At 42.2% G+C, this 24814-nt stretch overlaps 1 protein-coding gene across 2 annotated transcripts; it reads left to right on the top strand.

Moving 5' to 3' along the window:
• The first annotated feature begins 377 nt into the window (after positions 1-377).
• Positions 378-24543, top strand: camsap3 (calmodulin regulated spectrin-associated protein family, member 3). Of its 2 annotated transcripts, none has more exons than XM_008299653.1 (17): positions 378-877; positions 6896-7158; positions 14142-14282; positions 14531-14617; positions 16796-16934; positions 17031-17170; positions 17278-17362; positions 17460-17502; positions 17601-17656; positions 17947-17983; positions 18070-20203; positions 20303-20427; positions 20734-21026; positions 21149-21242; positions 21689-21813; positions 21910-22028; positions 22137-24543. In XM_008299653.1, the coding sequence occupies exons 1-17, from the start codon at positions 745-747 to the stop codon at positions 22434-22436; spliced, it is 4314 nt and encodes a 1437-aa protein (XP_008297875.1). In that variant the 5' UTR covers positions 378-744; the 3' UTR covers positions 22437-24543. The 2 variants fall into 2 exon arrangements, with proteins under 2 accessions (XP_008297875.1, XP_008297874.1); XM_008299652.1 differs by having other exon boundaries at positions 17911-17983.
• The last annotated feature ends 271 nt before the right edge of the window (positions 24544-24814 follow it).

Below are 24814 nucleotides of genomic sequence, written 5' to 3'. Positions count from 1 at the left end.
ATGATATTTTCTGGAGGTTTAAACTGCTGGGGTCAAATTGAACCCAAGGATAAAATGTGTCAGTAAATTTGAAGGTAATAGGAGGGTGAAAAGAATAAATCTATAAGAGTAGACCTATAGCTGGTGACATTGTAATATTCCTACTTTTAGCTGTTTGACTTTGCCAGTGAAAAGGTGCCCCCTCAGGCGTTCACCTGTGTGCCAGCAGATGCACCTGTAGCAGAAGTCACACCACACCTCTACCTGCTGTCTGCGTTCACACGGAGGTCCCGCCCCCTCGCTGCCCAGGCTCGGCTCCCATTGGACGGCTCGCTGAGTGAGCGCTGCCAGTGTGGAGCACCTGGTCGTCAGTCATCGGCGGGACTAAAGTGGAGCTGCGTACAGTGTAGTGACAACACAGCAATGCGGACGAAGAAGGGCAAAAACGAGGAGAATAGTCCGGTTTTCTGTCACAGCCCGGCGGGTCGGGGGCTTCAGCTGGTCGTGAGGCATCATTGAAGCAGGAATTTCGTCTCCAGAACTACGCAGAAAAGGACGTTAGCTGGCTTGGAAGCTGCTCCGGGGCGGATATTTTCCCGACAAAACCCTAAACCACATCCGTATTCCCAGCTCCGGTCGTGTGGAACAGTCTACTAGAAAGAATGATTGCTTGAATAGTACTTGTTAGTTTTTTTTTTTTTTTTTTTTTTTATAGCCCCTCTTTATTTTTGCCAGCACCGCTTCCCATTTTGTTACAGACTCGCTATGGTGGACTCCCCTACCATGAGGAAGACTTTTGTGGTCCCAGACATAAAGCCATTGGATTTGTATGACTGCACTAAATCAAAAATATGCGCAAGTGTCGGATGGCTGCTGGCAAAGTCGTACGGCAGTGCAGGTAGGTTTGAGTTGAGGCGGCGGGGCCTGGTCAGTAGAAATGTAACCTACGGAGGCTGCATTAAGATTACACAGCTTTTGTTGTCCAGCAAATGTGTTTATATTCTGCCCAGCAGTGTAGCGAGAAGCACATGCATGTAGTGGGACCTGCAGTGTGTTCAGCGATTTTCAGCACAAAGAGCCGCATATGAAAAGAGCACCCATGCGCTGTTTGCATTTTTCGGACTCTGACACATGTCATTTGTTCTCCCTCAATGGGTGGTCACATTATGGAGGTATGTGTCAGAGAAACGGGCCTCCTCCTATAGGCCTTATCACGCTAACCCATTTTTTTGGGGGACGTATTTCCAGCCACCAGGCTTCAGTCTGAAATTGCAGGCTGCTGGGTATGTTTTTAATCCGGTTACACAGACATGGCACATGGGGCGTATATGTTTTTCAGGATCATTCCTCCTCTCAGGGTTGATGACAGCCCCCAGGATCCAGCGTGAACACCAGTATAATGTGGAGGCTCCTTGTGCACAATACACCACATTAGACTCTTATGCCATTGTAATTTATCAGAGGTTTTTCTTCCAGCATCCTTAGTCAGCAAAATTCAAGAGGCGTTTTGTGAGAAACCTTTCAGTCTCTATGATGCAAAAACAAATCATTTTCGAGCATACTTACCATAAGACTCAGTCATGGTTCAGATTTCTGGAGGAATCTCTCAGCTTTGACCCTGAGGTGATAACGCCTCGTCTCTTTGTTTAAAGCACTAACTGGTAAAGATTAGATCTCACAAAGGAGAAGCCTTTTCTTTTCAATGTAACTTTATTTATACAAAGAGTACATACAGCAGACTAATGATAGGTCACAAGTAATCTTGGGTGCATTTACAAATACAAAGGACACACAAGGAAAAAAAAACAACAACATAAAAGTAAATTCACATTCATGAGATGTGCAAAGGTTAATGGCCAAGGTTTCAGACCTAGGCTTTAGTCAGTTTAGCCTCTAAAGGGTGTGATGTGAACTCTGTTTTCCTTAAACAACAAGACATGTGTTGCACAATCCCAGGCAAGCCCAGTGTTCAGGACTGTTTAGCACCTTAACCACGCCTTATGGTCAAAGTCACTTCATGCCAAGCTACAGGAACACAACAGCAACTGGGATGATACGCAGTTTTTGTCCTAATCAGCTTTTTGATAGCTTCCTGCAAAGTCGAGCTGACATCATCTAGTCCCTTCCCAGAAACTCAGCTCGGTAGAGGAAGAGAGCCAGACCGGGTCATCTGGTCCCCATCTCTTCTAGGTCAGTTAACCTAATGATGACAATAGGTAACCTTATTAATCAGAGTCTTCGCAATACAGAACTGGCCTTCACATGGACCACGTTTAGGTGATTGTTTGGTTAGGGCAGATTGTTTTATTTAAAAGTAATTGGCAAAGGCCTAATGACATGAAATACAAAGATAAAATAATTGAAAAAAAATATCTCTATTCCAGTATAAGCTACCCTAACATGAATCCATGTGCAGTCACAATAATCTGCTTATAGGCTTGAACTGAAATACCTATGTTAGCATGAGACAAGGCATGTTTCAAGGCGAGAAGCCAAGGAAATGCAGGACCAGCCCCGTAGAACAGAGAGGAGATAAAGCCATTTGCACTGAAACTCCTCACACTAGTAGTAGGTGGAACGTGAAGTGTGCATACGTCCTATATTTGATTATGGTTTTAGTTCCCTATTATGATAAAAAAACAAAAACAACATGCAATCCCACCATTACATACATTTTGAATATATGTCCCTATAAAAAGACAGTCTGATATGATCTTTCATAATGCCACGCCATGTAACTTATGTATGCTTTTCATGCAAGATGAAGAAGTGGCTAGTTAAGGTTGCAATTTATGATCTGCCCTTGAAGTGAGTGTGACAGATGACTCACTTCAGGGTGACTCGAGCTAGTGTGTGCCTTTACATTGGAATGAGACCACGCTTGATTTGCAAGTTTAGGCTGGGGAGAAACCCGTTCTTATAAACAGACACGTTCATAGGGATGAAACTGTGTATGTGAATTCTGTTTGTTCAGTTTGCTTCTGCGTTCACCCTATCCAGTTGTGTGTATTTGTTATCTATCTGTAAATAGTTTAACTACGGCTTACAAAACAGTCTGTGTGGCAGCTTCAATATTCCTTGTTTTGGTCTTTGGTATCTTCTTGTGATTTTATTTTCCCCTATCCCTAAAACCAGACCATCTTGTACCTGCACCACAGGTACACCAGTTGTATATTTAGCATGCTGACTCCATCAAACTACAAAGTTTCTGTTGGATCATACTAAAATCCTGTCAGTCATTATTCATCCTTTTCCAATCATTGTAGCTATGGTGAGTCAACAAGGGACAGGGACCTGTGGAGGATGTTAGTTTACTATTAGTGTTTACTCAGAAGGTAGAAAGTCCTATCGGTATACCATATGAGGCTCCTCAGGACTCTGGGAAATGCTTTAGCACAGTTACTGAGTTGTACAGCATGTTTTGAGATAGTTTGATACTTCCCTGTTAGAAAGTCAATTGCCACATCACACAGGAATGTCAAAGGTCTGAGTAATCTTTAGAACAGGTCACACACATCTGTTTGGATGTCGGGGTCTAACTTGAGGACATATCTGCAAGACGAATACTCCCCTGGTCCCACAGTGTTGTCCTGTCCTGTTCTGAAAACCCATAATGTAATCACTCCTTCAGTCTATAGGATGTGCTCCTGTTTACACTGGCCTTTTAATGTAATGTAAGGCTGCTGTGCTATAGCAGAGTGCTGTGCTTATGTGATACAGGATACACAGGGCTGGTAGGGGTGGCATGTTTATTGTAAGTGGGCCTGTGAATGGTACATGGAAATAGAAAACACGTCATTTGTAGTGTTTCTTGTGAGTACATTCTCTCAGGTGCTGCTTTGTTAATCAAATACATAAGCGTTATGTATGCATGCTTGTTTGTCTCTATTTTGAAACAAAACAGATTTCTGCAGGTCAGTGGATGACATACCTCATATACACAATCTGATCAATGCGTCATTGCATTATATATATATATTTTACTGTAGGCTGTCAAATAGCAGTCTTAGGATGTACACGAGGCAAATCTCTCCATGTCTTGCCAGTGATTTCTAAGCTGTAGTTTATTAGTTATGTTGGCATTAGTATTTTTCTCAGAACTAGGGGTCACGTGTAGGGTAGGATGTTAGCATAGCCCCTTTCACCACAGCTAGGTTTTGGGGCAACAAAACAGTACCTGCTTTGTTCTAGATGTGAGAGCGGATAATCATCTGTGTTTGATCCTTCCCACCACATGATGAGAATGTTTATAGCTCAGTTTTGCAAGTAGGGTTTAATGCTGAGTTATTAATTTAGAAAAATGGTCTCCAGAGGAGGCATAGTAAGAGAAAAATAAGTCATAGAATGGGGTTGTGCTCAGCATGTGTGGATTAATTGATGTTTCAACATCAAATCTTGTCATCTGAGCTTCCTGCTAGTATGCTTACCTTGCACACCTCTGCATATCTGAGCTCTTATAAATTATTTCACGTGTGCAAGCTTCCTGAAAGGTTCCACCAAGAAGTCGACAGTTTAGACTGTCAAATCTAGCAGGTTTTGCCAATTGCTGTGCCATGTCAATAGACAGAACTACTTAATGTGCATTGTTACTGTGACAACCTCCTTGAAATCCAATGTGAAGGGGTTTTGTCTAACCTTTTTCTACTAAAGTAACTGGCTAGAGTTATACACTGGCTGATTTCAACCTGACTTTGTTTGAGTTTGTGTTGCTCCGTGCTGTTGATTACTGTCAGACACGTGTGGTAATGTCTGTGACATGACCAGCACGCTCGCTCAATCAGTCAATGAAGGAGAAGAACACATGGCTTCTGTTAACACCAGGCTATCAAAAAAATGCACATCAGTATAGATAGTCGCTACCACAGCTGAACTGACTATAGTTATATTAATTCTATTATGCATTTTAAGAGCTTGGTCAGTTTAATGTGAGTCAGTGTTTTGCATACCATCTCATCACTGAAATGGCGTAGTCTTTCTCAGCTTGTCTGGTTGCAATGATAACAACAATGTGACACTGCAGTTTGCTTTCCTCTTACTTACAAAGGTAAGAGAACAGAGTCAGCTACAGCACAGACCTCCCGCAGGTACAAAGTATTACGCGTCTTGGTCAAAATCTCTTCCATAAAGATGGCAAATTGCTTCTCCTCGTGCTTCTTAACTTCTCTGCTTACGGAGTGATCCCACAGCTCACCCACTATGACAATGTGGCAATATCTTAAACTTTGCACACATTTGACTTTTGCCTTCTTACTCAAACCAGTAGATAAGCACTGACCCCGTGACCCGGGAAAGTGACAGAGAGGTGGTTGCTCCAGTTTATGCAAACACACAAGCATGTGTTTTTATTCTAAATATTTCCCTGGAGGTATATTGATGTCAACATTATGGTGGCATCACATTTCTGTTTTTGTTGGGCTTAGCTACACATGAGCTTACAAATGAGCATCTTGTTCCTTTTTATTTTTAACATTAGGTGTGTGCATGAATGACTATTGTTATTTTGGGTGTGTGTGTGTGCATACTTTTGCACGCCTTTTTATGGATTCCCAACCTCTAAATTTGTACTTGGTTTGTGTCTGATATGTTACACACAAAGTCCTCATTCTTGGCCACACTGCCTCATAGGGAAATCATGCTCATATCCATCTGGCTCATCTCACTGAGTTGTGGTATTTGCATCCTGCTTTGCCTCCTGGGGAGTTTTTCTTTGCGTTTTTCTTAACACATCACTGTGGGACTTTATAATTAAAAAAAAAAAAAAAAAATGCACTAAACAGTTATGTGGACCTAAGACAGTGTTTACAACAGTCAAGTGGACATTATATTTTTGGCACACAGGAGAATATTTACAACAAAATGAACCATGTGCTCTGACTGACAATATTGTCTGGCGACTATAGTCATGATGGAGCGAGAGTGACAGACACAGAACAGGGCATTGTCAATGCAAGCTGTTTTGTTTTGGAGGCTGATGTCAATGGATCCATTACATGACTACATAATGATACAAGAGTGTAAGGACACCTCCCTTGTAATGACCCCTTTGTCTGTTAAGCACAATGTTAGGCTCGCATAAACACACATAACTTTAAAGTTTCTCCCTTCGTGTTTCAGGCACACTGCTGATGTTTCAGGTTGTCAACTATTTTTCCCCGAGGGCCCTTTAAAACAGCAAGACACTAGCTCATGTGTATGTTTGCACACAGACATGGACTATTGGGCTTGCTGCTGGTTTGGTGTGGTTGCAGAGAAACCAGTTTAAAAGAGGGTGTGCCAAGCTTGTGTTTCTAGAATAATGTTTACCCAGGATAATGTGTTGTTCATATTTACAGAAAGACCAGTCTGAACAGATTATTTAACAATCTCGTCACTTGTGATGCTACATGTTGCCTTGCTACGCCTCCTCTGAGGTTAAACGGAATTAGTTTCCTATTTGTTTTTAGTATCTGGGAGGGTGAGTGCTCCTGTCAGGTTACTGATTTCCAATAGTGACATACACATTGTCTCTACAGTTCTTAAAGAGACATTTTCACCAAGCTTAGAATGAACATGAAGCAAGTGGTCTAAAAAGAGACAAGAAACAATTGGCAGAGCATCTTGTAATTTGCAGATGCCAACCTCTGAGCTCATTGTGCCCCACTGACCTTGATGCTTGCTCTACTCTACTCACTTGTGATTATAGCTCTATGGTATACACCAGCTGTCTTAATCTGCTGCTAAACCTGGCAGAAGGCAGGTTTCCATGCCAGAAACAATAGAGCATATTCATGATAATCTGACTGAATAAATGAGGTAAATAGTAGTGATAGTCATTTCTGTCCTGATGTGTCTCTTTGGTCATACTGTTGTGCACAGTTCTTCAGTAGAGCCACTGCAGGAACTTGTCTAACCATGTCTGTGTGTTTTCCCTCCCTAGAAAATGTTCCTGCAGAGCTGCGTGACCCCTTCTACTGTGACCAGTATGAACAAGAGCATCTTAAACCTCCAGTCACGCGTCTCCTGCAGTCCTCAGAGCTCTACTGTCGCACCTACAGCCTGTTACTGGGAGCCAATGGAGCCGAGGCACAGCCCAAAGACAATGTTGCCCTGCTGCAGCTCCTTACTCAGAGAGGCGTAGTCGCCAAAGATCAGGATACAACAGTAACTGATGCAGACCTACGACATAAACCCATCAAAATGGTAATGTCATGATACTTCCATTTGGACTAAACTGTTTCTTTTTTCTTCTTTTTAAATGTTTGTCCATCACCTGAGGGGTACATATCTCCTGCTGTGGAACAGAATCTCTGCTATCTAGGAGTCTATAGAAAACCAGAAAGGGTCAAGTTCACTTGGTTGTTTGTATAGGGGCATGCTTATGCTTTGATTCTAGGGATTAAAGGACATCAAAAAGACCCCCTCTCATTCAGCCCCACCCCCACCCCCCTGTGCTGCCCGAGCTGATCCCAGAGGATGAGTGGATCCAGCTGCACGGACTAGGGCAGTCACGGTGACACAAGGGATGACTACTTTACTTTCAGGGTGTGAGACACAGCGAGAGTCTAGATACAATAAGTGGTCCAGATCAGAACAATAGCTGAACAGTTCTGGTGAAACTTTAGATACTGTGTGTGGAGCGAGTACTCTGGGCTGACTCAGCCAGTTAAATCAGGAAGAACAGGTTTGTCCTCTCAGCCTTTTACAATAGATCCTTCTCTCTTTCTTTCATTCTCATACAAACATGATATAGTTCTTCAGTCTAAAAACCTTACAAACAGATGCTTTTATATCTAATAGAATATGTACTGTTTTTCTGTCTCAGCTGACACATCATCTCACTGTATCTCAATTTGGAAGTATTCCTTTAAATCCTCCCATTATACAGATTATTATCCTCCCCACAAAATGGCATACAACTGCAATTTCCCAGCCATCTTGGTTCATGCTCATACAGTCTGGTTTTGAAAGCTAAGTAGGGACTCTACGGGGATTTGTAGAGAAAATGGTGTATTTAGGTGAATGCCATTTGTTCCACGGCTGCTGTCTGCTGGCCACTGCAGCAGGCAATGCACTGCTGATACACTATTGTGATGATGAGCTCAGGTGTATGCTTCAACGTTTGTTCTTGCATCTGTGACGGTTTCTGAACTAAACAAGACAGTGGTCATTAGCAGTAGTAGAAAGTAGTATATTTGGATGTTGGTTAATGTGATTTTGATGTGATTGTGGTATAGATATATCTAAAACGGCAAAATTGATGTAAATACTGTCTGTTTCTGAAGTTACACTGGAGAAACAGATTGACTGGTTGTTTTGTACAGATAAAGATGAAAGATGCAGTGCAGAAAGAAAGCTGGTAAAGACAGAGTGTTTGTTTTGACTGGGATTTCCTTTCTGTTTACTATTACCAAGTGTTTATTCAGCATCCTGTGCTTCTCTTGCTAGCATCTACTGCCAAAAACTTGTCAGTTGCGCTAAATGTGAGGTTACATCGTCCTTCAAGCAGAGACCAGTGCGGATTTTGTTTTCTAACCCCTGCACTCACTTGCTCTTGCAGGATTTCTGACAATTACCACCTGCACTAACATATGCAAAATTTCCCACAGACACCAACATTAACAATTATTTTGACAGGAATAATGACTACAAATTTTCTCAGCACCTTTGCTACAGCACCAGAATTTTTTATGGCCTAATGATACAAGTCATCCATGTGGGATGTCACTTTAAAGGTTGTGTCCATAAATTTCTGTGCTCGCATGCCATGCTCGCGTACGTCTTAGCTTTGGATGATGGTTCCAGGTCAGACCGTGGTTCATCTCAGCTGTAAATCCTAATCACTAAACTCTTATTTTGGCTGCTACTGTTAATGCTGTATTTGCTGTTTTGGTATATGAGCCTTCCAGTCACTGCTTGGCTGCTCTTTGAGCTTGTCTGCCATGGACTGGCACTGCAGCTACAGTGTGGCAAGCAAAGAAGTGGGTCATGCTGCAGCATTAGAAGGATGTAGCATCAATGTGGGTCTTGGCCAGTAAATGGCTTTGCAGCTGCAGCAGCAATCTGCTGCAGGACTGATGTATATTAAAGCTTCACTGCTTTGTGACGGACAAGAGGATAACATATAGTGTTTGTACAGAAAAGCATGTTGAGTCATGCTTGTCACTGACAGGTGAACACTGTTTGCAGTTAATTTGCCCAGCCATGCACTGCTAATGACTTGTTATTGTGTTTGTGGTACATCACACATCCTACATCATTGCTGTTGCTTGAAGTTTGTGTTGTGTAAATCCACTGATGCGGTTTCATTCTAAACCGGAAAGATGCTGGTACTGACTTGGTTTGATGCATCGCTGTCAGTGTGGAGCACCAGTGACCTGCTGCCTGTAATACTACAATATTAGTGCTAAAGTCGGGCAAAAGAGACACACTGTAGCTCACCTAATACATTCAGAACTGTTTGAGAGTATTTACTCTCTTTATCAAACTCACACTGCTCCTACAGAACGAAGAAGTGTTTGCTGTTTGCCCCTGCTTTTAGACCTTGAAATTCCTCAGTTAACAGATTGAAAAATATTTTGAAAGGAACGAAGTGGTGTGAGTTGTAGATCACATTTTCCTTTGAATTGAGTTTCATTTGAGTTGAATCTTTAAAAAAAAAAAAGTAGCTCAGAAAAGAAAGACAGATACTAAATCTTGTTTTTGTAAGCTGGTTTTGAGTTTGCTGTAATATAAATATTATATCTGTAACCTATTAATTTACCTGAAAACACAAAGATCTTAAAGACTAACTTTTGTCATTTCAGAAATTCTTGTGATGTTTGGTCTCACTTGCAAATGTGGATTTACTTTGTATCTACTTGTGGTGTCTTGTAAACCCATGGATGCTCGATATGTGTGTATACATGGTACCAACAACAGGAAACCCCGTGTCCAATATTAAACTATATTGTAATATTTTTTGCAAAACACTTGTATATTTTAAAACTTAAGAAAGTGTAAGTAGATTGTTTGTATAGACTGGTGCTTTTGCAGCACTTTTGGAGAGTGTTGAAAAGGTGTCTTGAACAGTACATGAATGGCACTTATGCAATCAAAGATAGCTCCATCATCTATATAGGCTAGAGGCATCCTGAAAGGGAAGTTTGTCGACAGCAAATCGTTCAGCCTCTTTGGGATAGGGTTCAGGGCCTCCAGCGGCCTCCACCCATGACTTCTTATACGTGTGTGTTCTACTGGTAACTGTACTTGTGGTGGTGGCCCAGCCCCCATCACTCCTCAGATTGAGGATAGAGATCTTTGAAGATTAGAGATAATCTGCCATGCAGACTGAACGTCATCATCCACGACTGGATGACACGACAGAGATGACCACTGGCTCACTATGCACCTAACATGCCTCACAACGTCAGACTAATTGGTTACATTTATTAGTGTTGTGACGATAGAATACGATCATTATTATTCATTTCAAACATACTGATATTGATTATGCTAGAGGCACGGTTAAACATTTGGTTCCCACAGTGGCAAAGCAAGTCATGTAGCCATAATGCAGCTAACCCTCTTCCTGGTCCCCTGTTGGTTTTGGATAGGCAGTGACACTTGGTCTTAAATCGTACTGCTGTGTTGGCAGGTTTCTGGTCAAGTGAGCTTCAGTCAGGAGCTTAGCTGCAAACAGAAGTGGCAGACTATCAGAAACACTAACCATCATCTTACACCGTTTGTTCTGCTTTGGGCCTTTCCTGGTTGGAAACTAATGCACAGTAGTAGTTAAACTTATCTGCTGAATGGTAAACAAGTATGGTGTGAAGCTAACACACAGTGGTTTTCCTTTCTAAAGCTTACAGTTCTAATACATATCGGTGTTCATATAACCTCCTTTCCAAAATCCCCTGCTGGGCCCCAGGCCTGCCTGATTCCCCCCCACCCACCCTCCCCTCTGTTTGTCTCCCCATCAACAGGCACCAGTCAGTGTAGGGGGATGGGGGTTAAGTCATATTTTAGACATAATCAGATTTTGCCTTTATCATAATCTCACCTAATGATCAACAAGAACCCTTTGCATTCTTTGTTTGTCTGAGTTGTTGACACGGTTATGCAAGCAGATTTGTCAAATAAGGCCAAAAAAGATTTAACGTTGATGGGGTTAATTGATGTGGTATTAATTTTTCTCTCTCTGTCACATTGGTTTGAGGGGTGCTGAATGTTTCCAAGCAGAGAGCCAGGGCTAAGCCAGGAGCACAGAGCAGTGCTGCAGTCAGGCTTGTACTGAGATGCATTGTGGGTCAGCTGGTTGGTTGTTATGGTGATCTGGCAGGCTCTGAGCTGTGCGTTCGAGTTGCTCCTCTCTCTCCTCTCATTAGGGAGACTTGTGATTTAGCTTAGCGAGCTCTCCTGGGTCTGCGACGGGAAATCCACTAGCAACACCCCCTCCATTTTCCCCTTCCATTCTGCACTTTTTGTCATGAATTACCCTCGACTCTCTCCACTGAATAATTACTGTACAGCATGACAGCAGAGTTGGCCAGTTTCTCTTGGTCTGTCATTCATTCTCTCTTTTTGTCTCAGTCATCCTGTCTCCTTTCATACTGTGGCAAAAGCTCCCACCTATAATTACACTTTGTGGCTCAATGCAAAAATGTGTTACTACCTTAAATCACTTTGTTTTCATATGGAGTGTTGGAGCTACTGAAAGAATTTAGTGGCATCTGAAGAAAGAGATGTGATAACAAAATGGGTGTAATCAATATTAGATAGTATTTTCAATATTAATATCCACTTAGTGGCTACTGTATTTGGTACAACAATATATTCTAATGTAATCCAGTGCAACAGCCATAAACTTTAACTTTAGGCACTTTGCTATAGCGTTGAACTGGACTGCTTTATTTTGAGCTGTGTTTCTAGTGATCTGCCCTCCCCGTTTACAAATATGACGGGGCAAGAATATTAGAAACACATTTTGTAATAAAATTGTAATAAAAACTGTCCATTATAAGCCTGATATGTAGAATTTGTAGCAGAGCTGTAATCTAAACAGTGGATTGCATGATATTGGGTAACTGTACTCAATAAAGTGTCCTGGGAGTTTATATTACAGTTTTGCAAATTATTGTAACATCCTACATAAAAATAATCAAATATTTTTGATTTTTTTCTGTTTACATCAGACAGAATTTCTCACATTTAAAAAAATAAGAAAAAAATAGCTTAATGTTGCTAAAGATTATTATTATTATTATTATTATAGAATTTTGTAAAGCAATAATATAATATCTTCTTATAATTGCAATATAAAAGTTGCTATATTAATGTATATTCAAATTTATGTAAAGCTCTACTTATTTCAGTTATCAGTGCTAAATAATAGTTCTTTGAAACTTTTCTTTCTTTAGGCACCTCAGCCTTATTCCTTGTCTTATGCAATTTGTCCCCATCTGTGCCAAATACAATTCCACTGAAAAGACAAGTCACGACACATGAGACACATGAGGAGCAACGCCAGTGTTGGCAACAGTGTTTGAAGGGCAGGCCAGTCAGGGCCACATTGCTCCCAGTGACTGACTGCAGCACATCCAGAGAGCTTGTCCCAATACTATCTGACAAGCCTTTGCTGGCATAGCCCGCCATGCCCGCCCCAGCAGTGGGCCTGCCCAGGTCAGCACTTTACATCAGGGTTGAGTAGGCAGACATGTAGACAGGGCTCATGCACGCAGCTGGACTGCCACCAGGACCCATCAGGGGCTACATAAGAGGCTGGAATAAGAATGTCTGGCCTCTAAGGTGGAATTTCTAAGTAGTAAAAGGGAACAGGCACTGATTTACACAGATTAAGCTCAAAATTGAAGACTGGAGGAGTGGCCCCATGACAGGAATGTGCTGTTGGTTCAGAATTAATTATTTTAACAAGGAGCTTGTTGCAGTTAGCCAATAGTGAGGAGATTGGGGCCCCAGTGCTGATGTTGAATGGCAACTAAAAGAAATGCAAATGAATGAGGCAAAGACTGAAGAATCATAAATAAACTGACAAAGGAGGAAGAGTTGTTTACACAATAATCTCTTGGGCAAATCATTGTCACCTCCAGTCTTGTTGTCTACAACTTATTTCCTAGCCCTGGTGTTCTGACTTTGTTAATGAACTTTGGTTCGATTGATTTTTTTTTTTTTTGACACTAGAGAGAACTTTATTTTCCAGCTCTGATCATCTTAATGTGAACAATGGAAAACTGGAGGAAAATGTGAGAGAAGACAGATGGTGTTCTATATCGTGAAAAAAAAAATGGAAGGATAAATAAATCTTAAATGAGTCAAATATGTGTATGTCACACCTGTGAATGAGTCAAGTCCTGTTGGTTGTATCATCACGACACAAACAAAGCACAACATCTAATGACCTAACAGGCTTATAGAGTTAAGGCGCTCACTTTGACTGAGCTGATAATGTTGGCGGTGCACTTTAATGGGCTCTAGCTGTTAGAAAGGGCTCTATAATGGTCTTCTCGGTATGAGGAAATGTATGTTGGATATAAATTACTTGGGAATGTTAATTATATGATAGAAGGAATGTTTTTGATTGGCTGTATTTGTGTGGAGGAAAAAATGCGTCCGATAAGTTTTCTGTCAATCATGTTGTCAAACACAAATACATTCAGCCACAAACAGTTGTTTCTTATAGAAAATGGTGGTTTTTGTTATTGTCCTGGTGATCTGATCTAGTTACCAGACCTTATTTTATCCTGCAGGCTCTTTTACATGAGTCATAGAAATGTTCATTGTGGAAAAAGGAAGGGGAACAGCTGAATAGAAGGCAAATAAAAGGGAAAGCAGTTCAGGAATGACAGTCCCTGGACACACATGTTATCATATTACAGGTCCATTGCCTATTTAATGGTTTAATGAGTATACAAGCATGAGTCCAAAGTTCACCCACATCTACTGATGTGTGTGTTTGCTGAGACCGCTTGTCAGTTTCTGCTGACTCACAGCTGGCTTCTGGTGACCTCTAGAGGATGCTGAGGGTAAATAAATGGTAATGATGCAGCAGATAGAGGAGATATGTGTTCTGCAGTAAGCAGTAGAAATGTTATTGTCCAACATTATTGTGTTAGCTATAATTGATTAATGCTGTCTGAGCTCGATGGCCCTCAGCTGCTCTGTTTTCTTCTCCCATGTGGCTGGTGCAGAGTGCTCACCTGGCAGTGATAGATGCCTTGATGGTCGTGGGAGCCATGGAGACGGTGGCTGCGGTGAAGACATGTGGCTCTGCCGAGCTACTGGGCGGGGCTTCTAGCTGGGAGGATGCTCTGCTTCATTGGGTTAAAGGGGTAAGTAGCAGGCCAGAGAAAAACAATACCTGTTTCAAGCACACATCTTCTGTCAGAAATAAGTCATTGTTCAGATTTGTCCTAAGTCCTCAGTTGTAGATGAACTTGTGTCTGTTTACCTTCAGATATTAAGATGCTGTAATTCTAGAACCTCTTATGTCTTACTACATTTGTGTATGTTTTGCTGTGTGAGTACAAATCCTTCATTGGTGTGAGATAACTGTTCTGTCCTCTTACCATTTCCTCAGTTAAACCAGAAGCTGAGAGAACTTAATGAAGGAGCTGAGAATGACTCGTCTCAGGCCATTACGGAGCCCCAACCTGTTCAACCCTCTGTGAGTACAGCATTCTAAATTTAAAGTATTTTTATTTCTTATTACACACTATTACATCCAAAGACACATCATAATCCGTGTGGGATTATGCACTCTGGGCTCCATTTTCCTGAAACAGGGCACAGATGCAAATACAAGCAAAATCCCCAGGCACAAACATGAATGGGCGTGACCAGCAATTTTGGTAACCACAGTTGCTGTTGCAAACCAGGCGGAGTCAGGTGCAGCTTTGCGCAACATTTTAGAGAGGCTGTGTGGGGAGTAATGGTAGGAAGAATACTGAATCATCAGGTGGGGTCAGAGTGAGCTTCAGTAATGATCTGTCACAAGTGCTCCTCTCATCCCCTTCTAAAGCCACCACTGATGAAATCGAGGAAGGGTGCCTGAGGTCTCTGGAAATAAAAGTCCACCTCCATAACGCATCTAAATGCCAAAGTAAAGAATACGCAACAGCCTACATATTCATATCCGCTACCTGTTATATGCTTTGTCTTGTAGACTGAACAGACAGCTGATGTTTACTTGTGCCTCAGTGGCAATATTGGAACTGCTGGTTAACCAATACATTTAAACTGAATGGCTCCTCTCCTCTTCATATTTGAAAAGACTGTCTTAAAGTCTAATAAAAACAAGTCTGTGTGAAAATATTAGCTTTTATTCATCCAATGGGGGACAAAAGTTATTTATATCTTTTGAAGATAAGTTAATGTTTAGAAAAATGCTTAAGTTAAGTAATCAATACATCCTACTTCTTTTCTGGAGGTTTACCGTAAGTGATCTAAGTAAATGAAGGTGCCTTCGCTGTGCCAGGTGTGCATAAAGTATGGAAGCTTTTGGAAAGGTGTGAGTGTTATCCTCAGCTATCCAGTGAGTCTGAGAAGACAGAGCATAATCTAGTCTTGGTCTTTACTCACCATCAGCAGCTCTGGGCCATTTAATTATGGTTTCGTCCAGTTCTTATATAGCAGATTGTGTCTGGTAAAACAATGGACTTAAAAATAATTGCAGCTTTGTTAGACCCCTGCAGGACTATGCTGCGAGAGGAAGACAGGGTCATGATAGTGTAGTTCATTTAGCTCATATTGTTGCGTTTTCTGCAATTGCGGTCCTTTCCTGACACTTACTGTGGAAGATTAACAAGCGTTGTTTGACATATTAAATACAAGGGCGGTGTCATTCCTTTGTCAACAAGGTTGTCGTGCTATCTCAAGAAAGGACTGTCATCACAACTCTTTCTCTTGTTTGTCTAGATCTTCCACTGTAGACTTAATACCTCTCCTTGTGCTCCTGTTCTTCATTTCCCTGTCTTTCTCTATTTCCTGTCCCTCCTCTCCTCTGACAGTGTCCTACTCGCTGGTACTGGAAACTTGTTCCTGTAAGTTCTTTCCTTTCCTCTGCTTCCTCCCCCTGTCCCTCCATCCCTCCAGTGTCTTCATCAAATGTATCAGCAAATACCTGATGGTCAGGTGTGTTTTATCCCCATAAGCTGGTGTGAGAATGCATCATGCATCATATCCTAATCTGCATTAAATTGCACCTAACAGCATAAATGCGATACAGTGGGGCAGGACACGGGCTCCAAAGGCATTGTTTGTGAACACATGAGTGGTGCATGAATCACAGTCTGTATTAAAGCAGGCCTTTGAAACTGCCATGTACAACTGGTTCCTCTGGTGTGTGACAGAGGTGTGTGTGTGTGTTTGTGAATTGCTACGGGGGTTAGCAGAGACAGGCTTCTAGTCAGCTGGGCCCTGCTGACAGTGGGCTGTTTGTCTGTACACTGCAGTTGTACCTGGTTCTTTTTTTCTATTTGCCTCCTGAGATCCTCACTTGACCCACTTTCTCTTGACAAAACCTTCCTTCTTTCTGTTCTGATTCAATCACTGTCTTTGCATCAACCATTGGGTCACCTATGCTTCTCCTTTTCACGTGGCTTAGGCATGACTTTTATTTGTCCTCTTTGTCACATTTATATTAGATTTGAGTTTCAACATTTTCTGTTGTATATCACTGTGTGTATACTTAAGAGTATGCTCCTGTGTTTGAAAAACCTTGACTATGACAATTATGATGATAACATTTACTAATATATCAAATATAGAAAAGTACTATTCATGTGACACTGCAGTATTTGATTGTTTTACTTATTTTTGTTTGTTTGTTTGTTTGTTTTTATAGCTCCGCTACAGGAAGGATAAAATTCAGTCCAAAATAAAGCCCATCTTTCCAGTGGTAAATGAAGTTAAAGACCTTTCCAGTGGTTGTGCTATTGCTGCCGTGATACATTACTATTGCCCTGGCCTGCTGAGACTTGAAGGTACTGACAAATATTATTAACATTTACTGTATAAATAGCGTCTTAGTATGTGTGTTGATTATGTCAGTTTAACACTTCTTTTCTCTTCTCTGTAAGATGTTTGCATGAAGGATTCCATGTCTGTAACAGACAGCCTGTATAACCTGCAGTTCATCCGTGAATTCTGTGACAGCTGTCTGAAGAGCTGCTGTCACTTGGCACTGGAGGACTTGCTCTACACACCGCAGGAGCTTCAGGTACTTACCCCGCCCAGATCGTTAGTCGACCTAATTGCAAATTAGCAAAAATACTATGTACTGTATTGTCTTCTTTATGCCTTATTTATTCCATTTGATTTGTTTAGCTCAACTTGCTGAGCTTCCTATCAGAACTGCTCAGCTGGTTTGAAGTACGAAGGCCGGACTTTGTTCAGCCAATAGACACATTAGGTAGGTGTCACCAGTGTGTGGTCCTTAAATATTTCCATTGAAGTCACAATATTTATTTCCTGGTACATAGTCTGACTGGTGGTTTCTTCTTTATCAGATGGATCTACACCAGTAACACCAAGTAGCTTGAGTGGGAGCAGGTACAGAAGCTTTCTGAATGTGAATTTGCTCTTGTAATGGGATGACATATTCTTTGGATGAAACACTTGAACCAAAATTTTATTTTCTCACCTTACAGTACCTCCCCCTCCATTTTCAAGAAGCCTTTCCTCCCCATTTCCTCCCCTGCGTCAGGTAAGATTAAGACTGTGTGCTGCCATCATCACATCAAGTTACAGAATCATTTTACAATCTGGTTCACCTATTTCCCTCAATCCTTGTGTGTCCTTTAGTTGTGTTTTGTGCTGTTCTGTTTTCTTATTTTTATGGGTATTTGGAACTTTTTGTACATATTTTTCCTTTCATTGGTGTATTGTTTGGTTGATTTGTGCATCCCTGTGTGGTTTGCATGCCTTTACATGTCTGTGTGTGTGTCCCATTGTACTCAGGATCTTTGACTCAGTCTACCTCAATGTCTCATATAGAAGGAGTTGGAAAGACATGGAGCAAGAAACCTCTCAGGTAGAATCCATGTACACATTGACATTTAGACACTGTCTTTTAAACTTTTTGTTTATTGCATTCATGTTCCCTTTTTTCTTTTTTAGCCGGCCCTTGTCAGCAGTATCCTTTAGCATTCCTTTTGGCTTGGACAGCGATGTGGACATTGTGATGGGCAACCCTGTGATAACCCGCTCTGTGAGCTCAGATCAACTCAACCCTGTTGGCCAAAACATGACCCGAGTGCCCTACACTCCACCTGAAGACCTCAGCCATTTACTTAGCAAAGCCCCTGGACCCAACGGTCCGCAGAGAGCATCATGGTCCACCCAGACTCCCAGTGTTCCAAGGCTAGCGGAGGAGAATGGCCTCGGGACAAATGAAACTGGAGAGCTGCCCACCATTGAAGAGGCTCTCCAAATTATTCACAACGAAAGCAAGATGGAGCCTCGTTTACACCCCGATGGTGCTCCTGATGGCTTCTACCTCCACTCTCCTGATGACCCTGCTAGTTCTAGATATAACAGCAACTTGGCCCCCATTAGCTGCTCTGCTCCAACACGCTCAGGAATGATGTACCGGCCGATGGGAGAGTCCAGAGAGCCTGCTCGCACAAGAAACACCTCTGAATGTTCACGAGATGATGACTCAGTCTTAAGAGACGGCAGTGTGGATTCAGATGCATCAGAAGACCTACCAAAGGCCCATTCCACTCCAACCACACCTGCTGCTGGTGCACACTCTGCTAGAGGCCATGGTAAAGAGCCTGACAGCGGTGTGAAGATGACAAGCTTTGCAGAACGCAAGAATAAACAGATTGCTGATTCTCCAAAAGCCAGCGACCCGTCTTCTCCCCAGATGACTACGTGGGCACAGAAATCTGAAGAAAGCCCTAGCAAGAGCCCACAACTCAATAATGATATGTCCGAGCTGGGGGCTCGACTTGAAGAAAAGCGCAAAGCTATCGAAGCTCAGAAGAAACGCATTGAGGCCATTTTCGCAAAGCATCGGCAAAGACTGGGGAAGAGTGCCTTTCTGCAGCTAAAGAAGGAGCAACGTGGCGATGAAGGTGAGGGGAAGGGAGAGGATGGCCAGGTCAGCACCTCATCCACAGAAGAAGACCTGTCACGCTTGACACTAGAAGAAAGACTAGCTCGAATGGAGGAGGAAGAGCAGCAGGAACAAGATGAACAGCGCCCCTCAGTGGAGGATGAGGGAAATGTCAAGAGAGAACTTGCAGTCAACAAACCAGTCGGTCTGTCCAAAGAAAAAGCAGGCACACCAGGAGAGAAGTCCTCGGGGACACCTGGTGAGAAAATGGTAGCTCCTTTAGGGGACTATAACAATGCTGTGTCCAAGTTAACTGCAGCTCTTAGCTCCCTGCAAAGTGACATGCAGCGACTGACTGAGCAGCAGAATCAGCTAATCAAGAAAAAGGCTGCAACTTCCAGCAACAAATCCTGGGTTATTCCAGCCAGCCCTAAGACCTCCACCCCGGCCCCTCCTCTTACACGCCTGTCCCGAGAATCTACACGAGACTTAAATTCAGCTTCCTCCTCTCCTTCTCCATCCCGCAAAATCACAAACCATACCACTCCTCCAAAATCTCCTCAAGTCCATCGAAGAGCCCAATCTGTACCCCCTAAAAGCCCTAAACACAGTCGTCCATTGGACATTAAGGTCCCAACCTTGTCGAGGGTTCTCAACCCGCCTCAAAATGTGGACCGCATCCCCCATCTTCGTCGTGTAAATCCCCTGCAATCCCAAGTCCAGACTTCATCCTCCTTCTCTATTGGTGACTCTAAGAGCCTTGATGATCTGCACTCAGCAGGACCGACTCCTGTCCCTACGCCAACACTGACCCCTATACCAACTCCTATACCAACTCCTACCCCAACTCCCCATCCTCCCCCTGATGACACCCTGTCAGAGGTAGGCTCCAATGATGGACATAGTATATTTAGCATGGACCTCGAAGTAGGGCCCTTGCATGGTCCTTTGGCTAAGAAGGAAGGACTTGTAGGAGGGGGTTCCAGCTCTGGTGCCCCATCGGAGTGCTCGTTTGAGAGTGATGCCCCTGCAGGGATGTTAAATGGCAAACGCAGTAGCCTGATAGAGATCTCGCTGTCTGCCTTGCGAGGAGAAGGGGAGGAGGATGACCAGTTGCCTGACACTTTCTCTGACTCGATGAGCGACCGGACAGAGCCAGAGGCAAAAGCCGGAGTTGGTTTCTTTTTCAAGGTTGGTGATTTATTATTACTGTATATGCCATTTTTAAAAAATTGACTTTGTAAGATGGGTGCATTCAAATTTTTGTTTTTTTTCTGTCTTTATTATTAGGATGACAAGGATCGACCGGAGGATGAGATGGCCCAGCGAAGAGCAGCTTTACTAGAGAAACAACAGAAGAGAGCAGAAGAGATGAAAAGACGCAAACTTGAGCAGGAGAAAGAAAAAGAATCAAAGTAAGATCCTTCTTCTTTCAAATGCTTGTATTCATAGCCAGATTAAGATCGCAGTATTGACTATGTTTCACTTTATTTGGTCAGGCTTGTGAAGTTTGAACTTTACTGTATCCAAGTTATTATCAGCATAAACTGACGTTGATTAGGATTTATAAGTTCACTATCCTTATTAATTTAATTGAATGTAATTATTTAAACCAGCTGTTGCATTTACTTGTTTGATACAGCAGTGTCCTTGTGTTTTTATAATTGGTTTTGAAATATCACACATTCAAACATTTACACACAATCTCTTTGTGCTTTTAGCAAGCCCCAGTGGATGATCATCGAAGGCTGGGGAAATAAGAGTGAGGACAGACCTCAGACCCCAGGCACCCCTCCAGCATCACACACCCCATCAGTAGAGGGGACTCCCCAACGCAGAGGAGACTTCACTAGGCAGGAATATGAGAGGAGACAGCAGCTAAAGATCATGGAAGACTTGGACAAGGTGCTGAGGCAAAAACCCACCACAGTCCGTGGTGTCAAGAAGCAGAGACCCAAGACTGTGTTCAGAGATGACTCTGTCCTCTCTCATAGCCCTGCCAAGGGTTTCATGGGTAAATAATTCTTTTTTTTTTACCATCAAAATTCTCAATCTTGATATGTCCTTGTCTTACACTTAGGTGTGTTTGGTATTTCATTATCATTTATTTTTGCTTTCCACTTTTCCTCACTGTAGGCACTAAGTTGAACAAGGTGTACTCCCACTCAACCATGAATCTGTCCTCCATGGCCAATGACACTGGAGGCTTGACTATCAGGAAGTCTCCCAGGTAACCCGCACAGTGATGATGGCATGCATTTTGTTAATAAATGCTTGGAAAGTGTGAGACACATAATTCAGCCTGAAACAGCGCCAAGATTATTTTAAACGTCAGAGGTAGAAAAAAAAAAAAGAATTCTTTACACAATGTTTGGAAATTTGCTAAAATAGGTTAGAACTGGGCAATATATCAGTGCAATATTAATATCGTTATATGAGACTAAACTATATTTCACAGGAGTATAATGAAGACGGGTTACTTTAGTTCTTTCAGAGTATTGATATCAGAGTCGTTGATTTGTGTGAGTGTGTTTGTGTATCACTGTATACCAACTGCACTGAGGTACCTATTATCAGTCTCATCAGGTGCAAAGGTGCATGTAACATACAATATGTACACATAGCCTCAGGGTCTACAACTGACTTTTCTCACAAAGCTCTTTTAATTCTCTCTAGCCGTTCACACTCCCCCTCCCGGTCTCGGTTAATGTCACCAGGACGAATGAGTGCCCAGAATGGAGAGAGAGACTGGGAAAATGGCTCCACCATTTCCTCCCCTGCCTCAATCCCAGAATACACAGGTCAGTGATATGTCCCGTACTAAGACATTGTAAATATTAACCCAGTAAGCATTGTTTTGTTTGATATTTGACATGTGGAAATGTCATGTCTTGCAGGCCCAAAGTTATACAAGGAGCCTAGCTTTAAGTCCAACAAGTTCATCATTCATAATGCCATTACTCGCTGCTGCCTGGCTGGCAAGGTCAACGAACCACAGAAAAACAAGATTGTAGAGGTAAACCATACTGCTGTGTCAGAGTCCAACAGAGAAGCCCCCCTCTAACCATGCTGTAAGTGACAAACTTAACTTGGATCTTTTCTTTCTCTGCATCTGTTTCTTCAGGAAATGGAGAAGAGCACAGCCAATCACTTCCTCATCCTCTTCAGAGATTCCAGCTGCCAATTCAGAGCAGTTTACACCATGAACCCTGAAACTGAGGAGATGGTACGGCTCACTGGCATTGGCCCCCGCATCATCACAGCTGAAATGGTAGAGTCCATTTACAAGTACAGCTCTGACCGCAAGCAGTTCACTGTCATCCCGTCCAAAACCATGTCCATGAGTGTTGACGCCTTCACCATCCCCGGCCACTTTTGGCAAAAGCGCCCAGGAACTCCCAAAAAGCTTGGCACCCCCAAATAAAGACTTAAAATGATGGGTAGGGATGTTACCATTCAGGGAAAAAACTCCCAAAATGACTTTTATTTTCCTCCACTATGGCGAGTGTGGCACTTGAGATTGTCCATTATCCAGTTGGAATAGCAGCGGACAGCATGACTGATTAGGTTTTTGGCCAGTTATCAGCCCGGACCCCAGGAATAATTCAGTCAACTCTACATGCCAAGAGAACGGGCCAATCACTCACTCAGTCAGCCAATGCATCCGCAATAGTTTGTCTCTTGAGAGCCTCTGACAGGCACTGCCTGGTCTACCTAGATTGTAAAATGTAATGCAACCAATTCTATCAGGATGAAGAATTCTCTTTCCCTTGCCTCCTCATGCCTTGCCTTACCCTGCCATGCCTGAGTCATTTTTGTGACTCTTAGGTAAGAAAAAGAGGGGACAACCACACTGCCTTTGCCCGCACAACAGTATTTTGGGCACAAGTAGTTCCCACCCCTCTTCGTTCTGCTTGCTTTTCCTTTTGCTGCCTTTTCTTCTTCCAGGGCTCACTCTCTCTCCAGTCGACTGAGACAAGCTCTCAGTTCTCATAGGAGATCTCAGCTGAAAATGAATAGCAGGTAACACTGCTCTCATATGAATGTAGGGCACACACTAATCACTCATTCCATTCAGGGGTGTTTTCACTGTTTGGTCAGCACTAGAAAATACTATGGTGGGTGGTCCTTCTGTGGGTTGCACTGGTGGAGGCTACTGTGGTTGTCAGTGGACTCGCACACCTAGAAACTACCTGTGCCCCATAGTTTGTGCACACCGCTCCACTCCAACTTTTCTTCAGCTGTAGACATCTGGATGTTTTTTTATACTATTTTGACATGTTTTTGCTGGACAAATTGATTCAGCCTTTAAATGCTGAAAGAAGAATGAAATTCACGTGACTTTTTCCTCTTAACTTGCTTTCTCATTTTCAACATGTGCTGAATTGAAATGTTATCTGAGCTTGTCTTGAAAAAGAATACTGGAACAATGAAGGAGGGCTTTATCATGTTTATCATTACTTGGATACGGCTCTGTGTGAAAATGATAATCAATGCTGATTTAATATATACTGAATGCTGATTACTTAGATTTTTTTTTTTGACAATGATTTGTAAAAAGTAAGTTGACATTTGTAAGCTACGAATAAGCTAGCCTGCTGCTTAAGCATTAGTGAGGTGGATGTTTGAGATGAGAATGAGTGAATGACAATGAAAAGAATTTGTCAAACAGCTGAAATTGCTGAACCTGTTTGTTTAGGGATTAATAAATCCTTTAGGTCACTAGGAGTCTGTTTCTGTTATATTATTCCCTGTTTGTGTGTCCTGACATATAAACAGTAGGTTTCTTGATGAAGGATCATTGCGGACTGTAACAGCCCTCATCCACCCCACAGTCTCTAGAGACTCCTTCATTTGCAACTGGGGGTATGTAAAATGCCAAACTGCTTCGTTTTTTTCTTTTTTTTTTTTTTTGCCGGTGTCCATGTTATTAGGAAAAACTGACTGATAAGGTCAATATCACTACAAAACTCTGTGGGAAACTATCTTCTTCTCTTCCTTCGCAGTCCTTAGCACTACAGCAGCTGCCGTGGTGCAGCTGTCTACTTTCAAATCACTGACTGCCTCCAAGAAATGTACTGTTTGAATGAGATTGCATTACAGATGTGAAAAATAATGTTGAGAGCAGCAATTAGAAAAAAATGATATGATTAGCAGCGTGCGTGGAAGAGTGCATATGGAATTAGTGGATGTTTGTATTTATGTGTTTGTTAAGACTAGTATGTGGTAGTAAACACCATATTTTGATTCTGTGCAATTCTCCCCTAGAAATCCCGACGTCATCCAGAGGTGTATTTATTTGCTTTGAATTAGATGGCGCATTTGATGTTTAGTTTCAGATTATTTTTTTTTTCTTTTTCTTTTTTGGTTATGGTTATAAGTCACATATTCATTTCAAATTGTCATAACATTTATGTTTTTCTTTCTCTTCTGTTATCAAATCTGTGCCAGCACATTATGTATGTTCATTTCATAAACTGACTATCCCTGGCAACTGGACCAGACAAATAAAATCCTTTTTAAATCATCCACATCTGTTTGTTCATTCCCACCTTTATTTTCCCATATGCATTGTTTAGGTTGTTAGAATTTTGGTGCAGTTGATGTCAGCAAAATTTTCCTGCAGAATTTTTCTTTTTTTTTTTTTTCCTGACGAGTTAAGAAAGGGCTGCAAGGTGGCGCAGTTGGTAGCACTGTTGCCTCGCAGTAAGAAGGTTGCCGGTTTGTGTCCCGGTGGGGGCACCGGAATCTTTCTGCGTGGAGTTTGCATGTTCTCCCCGTGCAGCGTGGGTTCTCTCCGGG

This window comes from Stegastes partitus, unplaced genomic scaffold (assembly GCF_000690725.1).
Source record: "Stegastes partitus isolate 25-593 unplaced genomic scaffold, Stegastes_partitus-1.0.2 Scaffold1443, whole genome shotgun sequence".
NCBI lineage: Eukaryota > Metazoa > Chordata > Actinopteri > Pomacentridae > Stegastes > Stegastes partitus.
The sequence above is the reverse complement of the archived record's forward strand: the minus strand, read 5'-3'. Positions and strand labels throughout refer to the sequence as shown.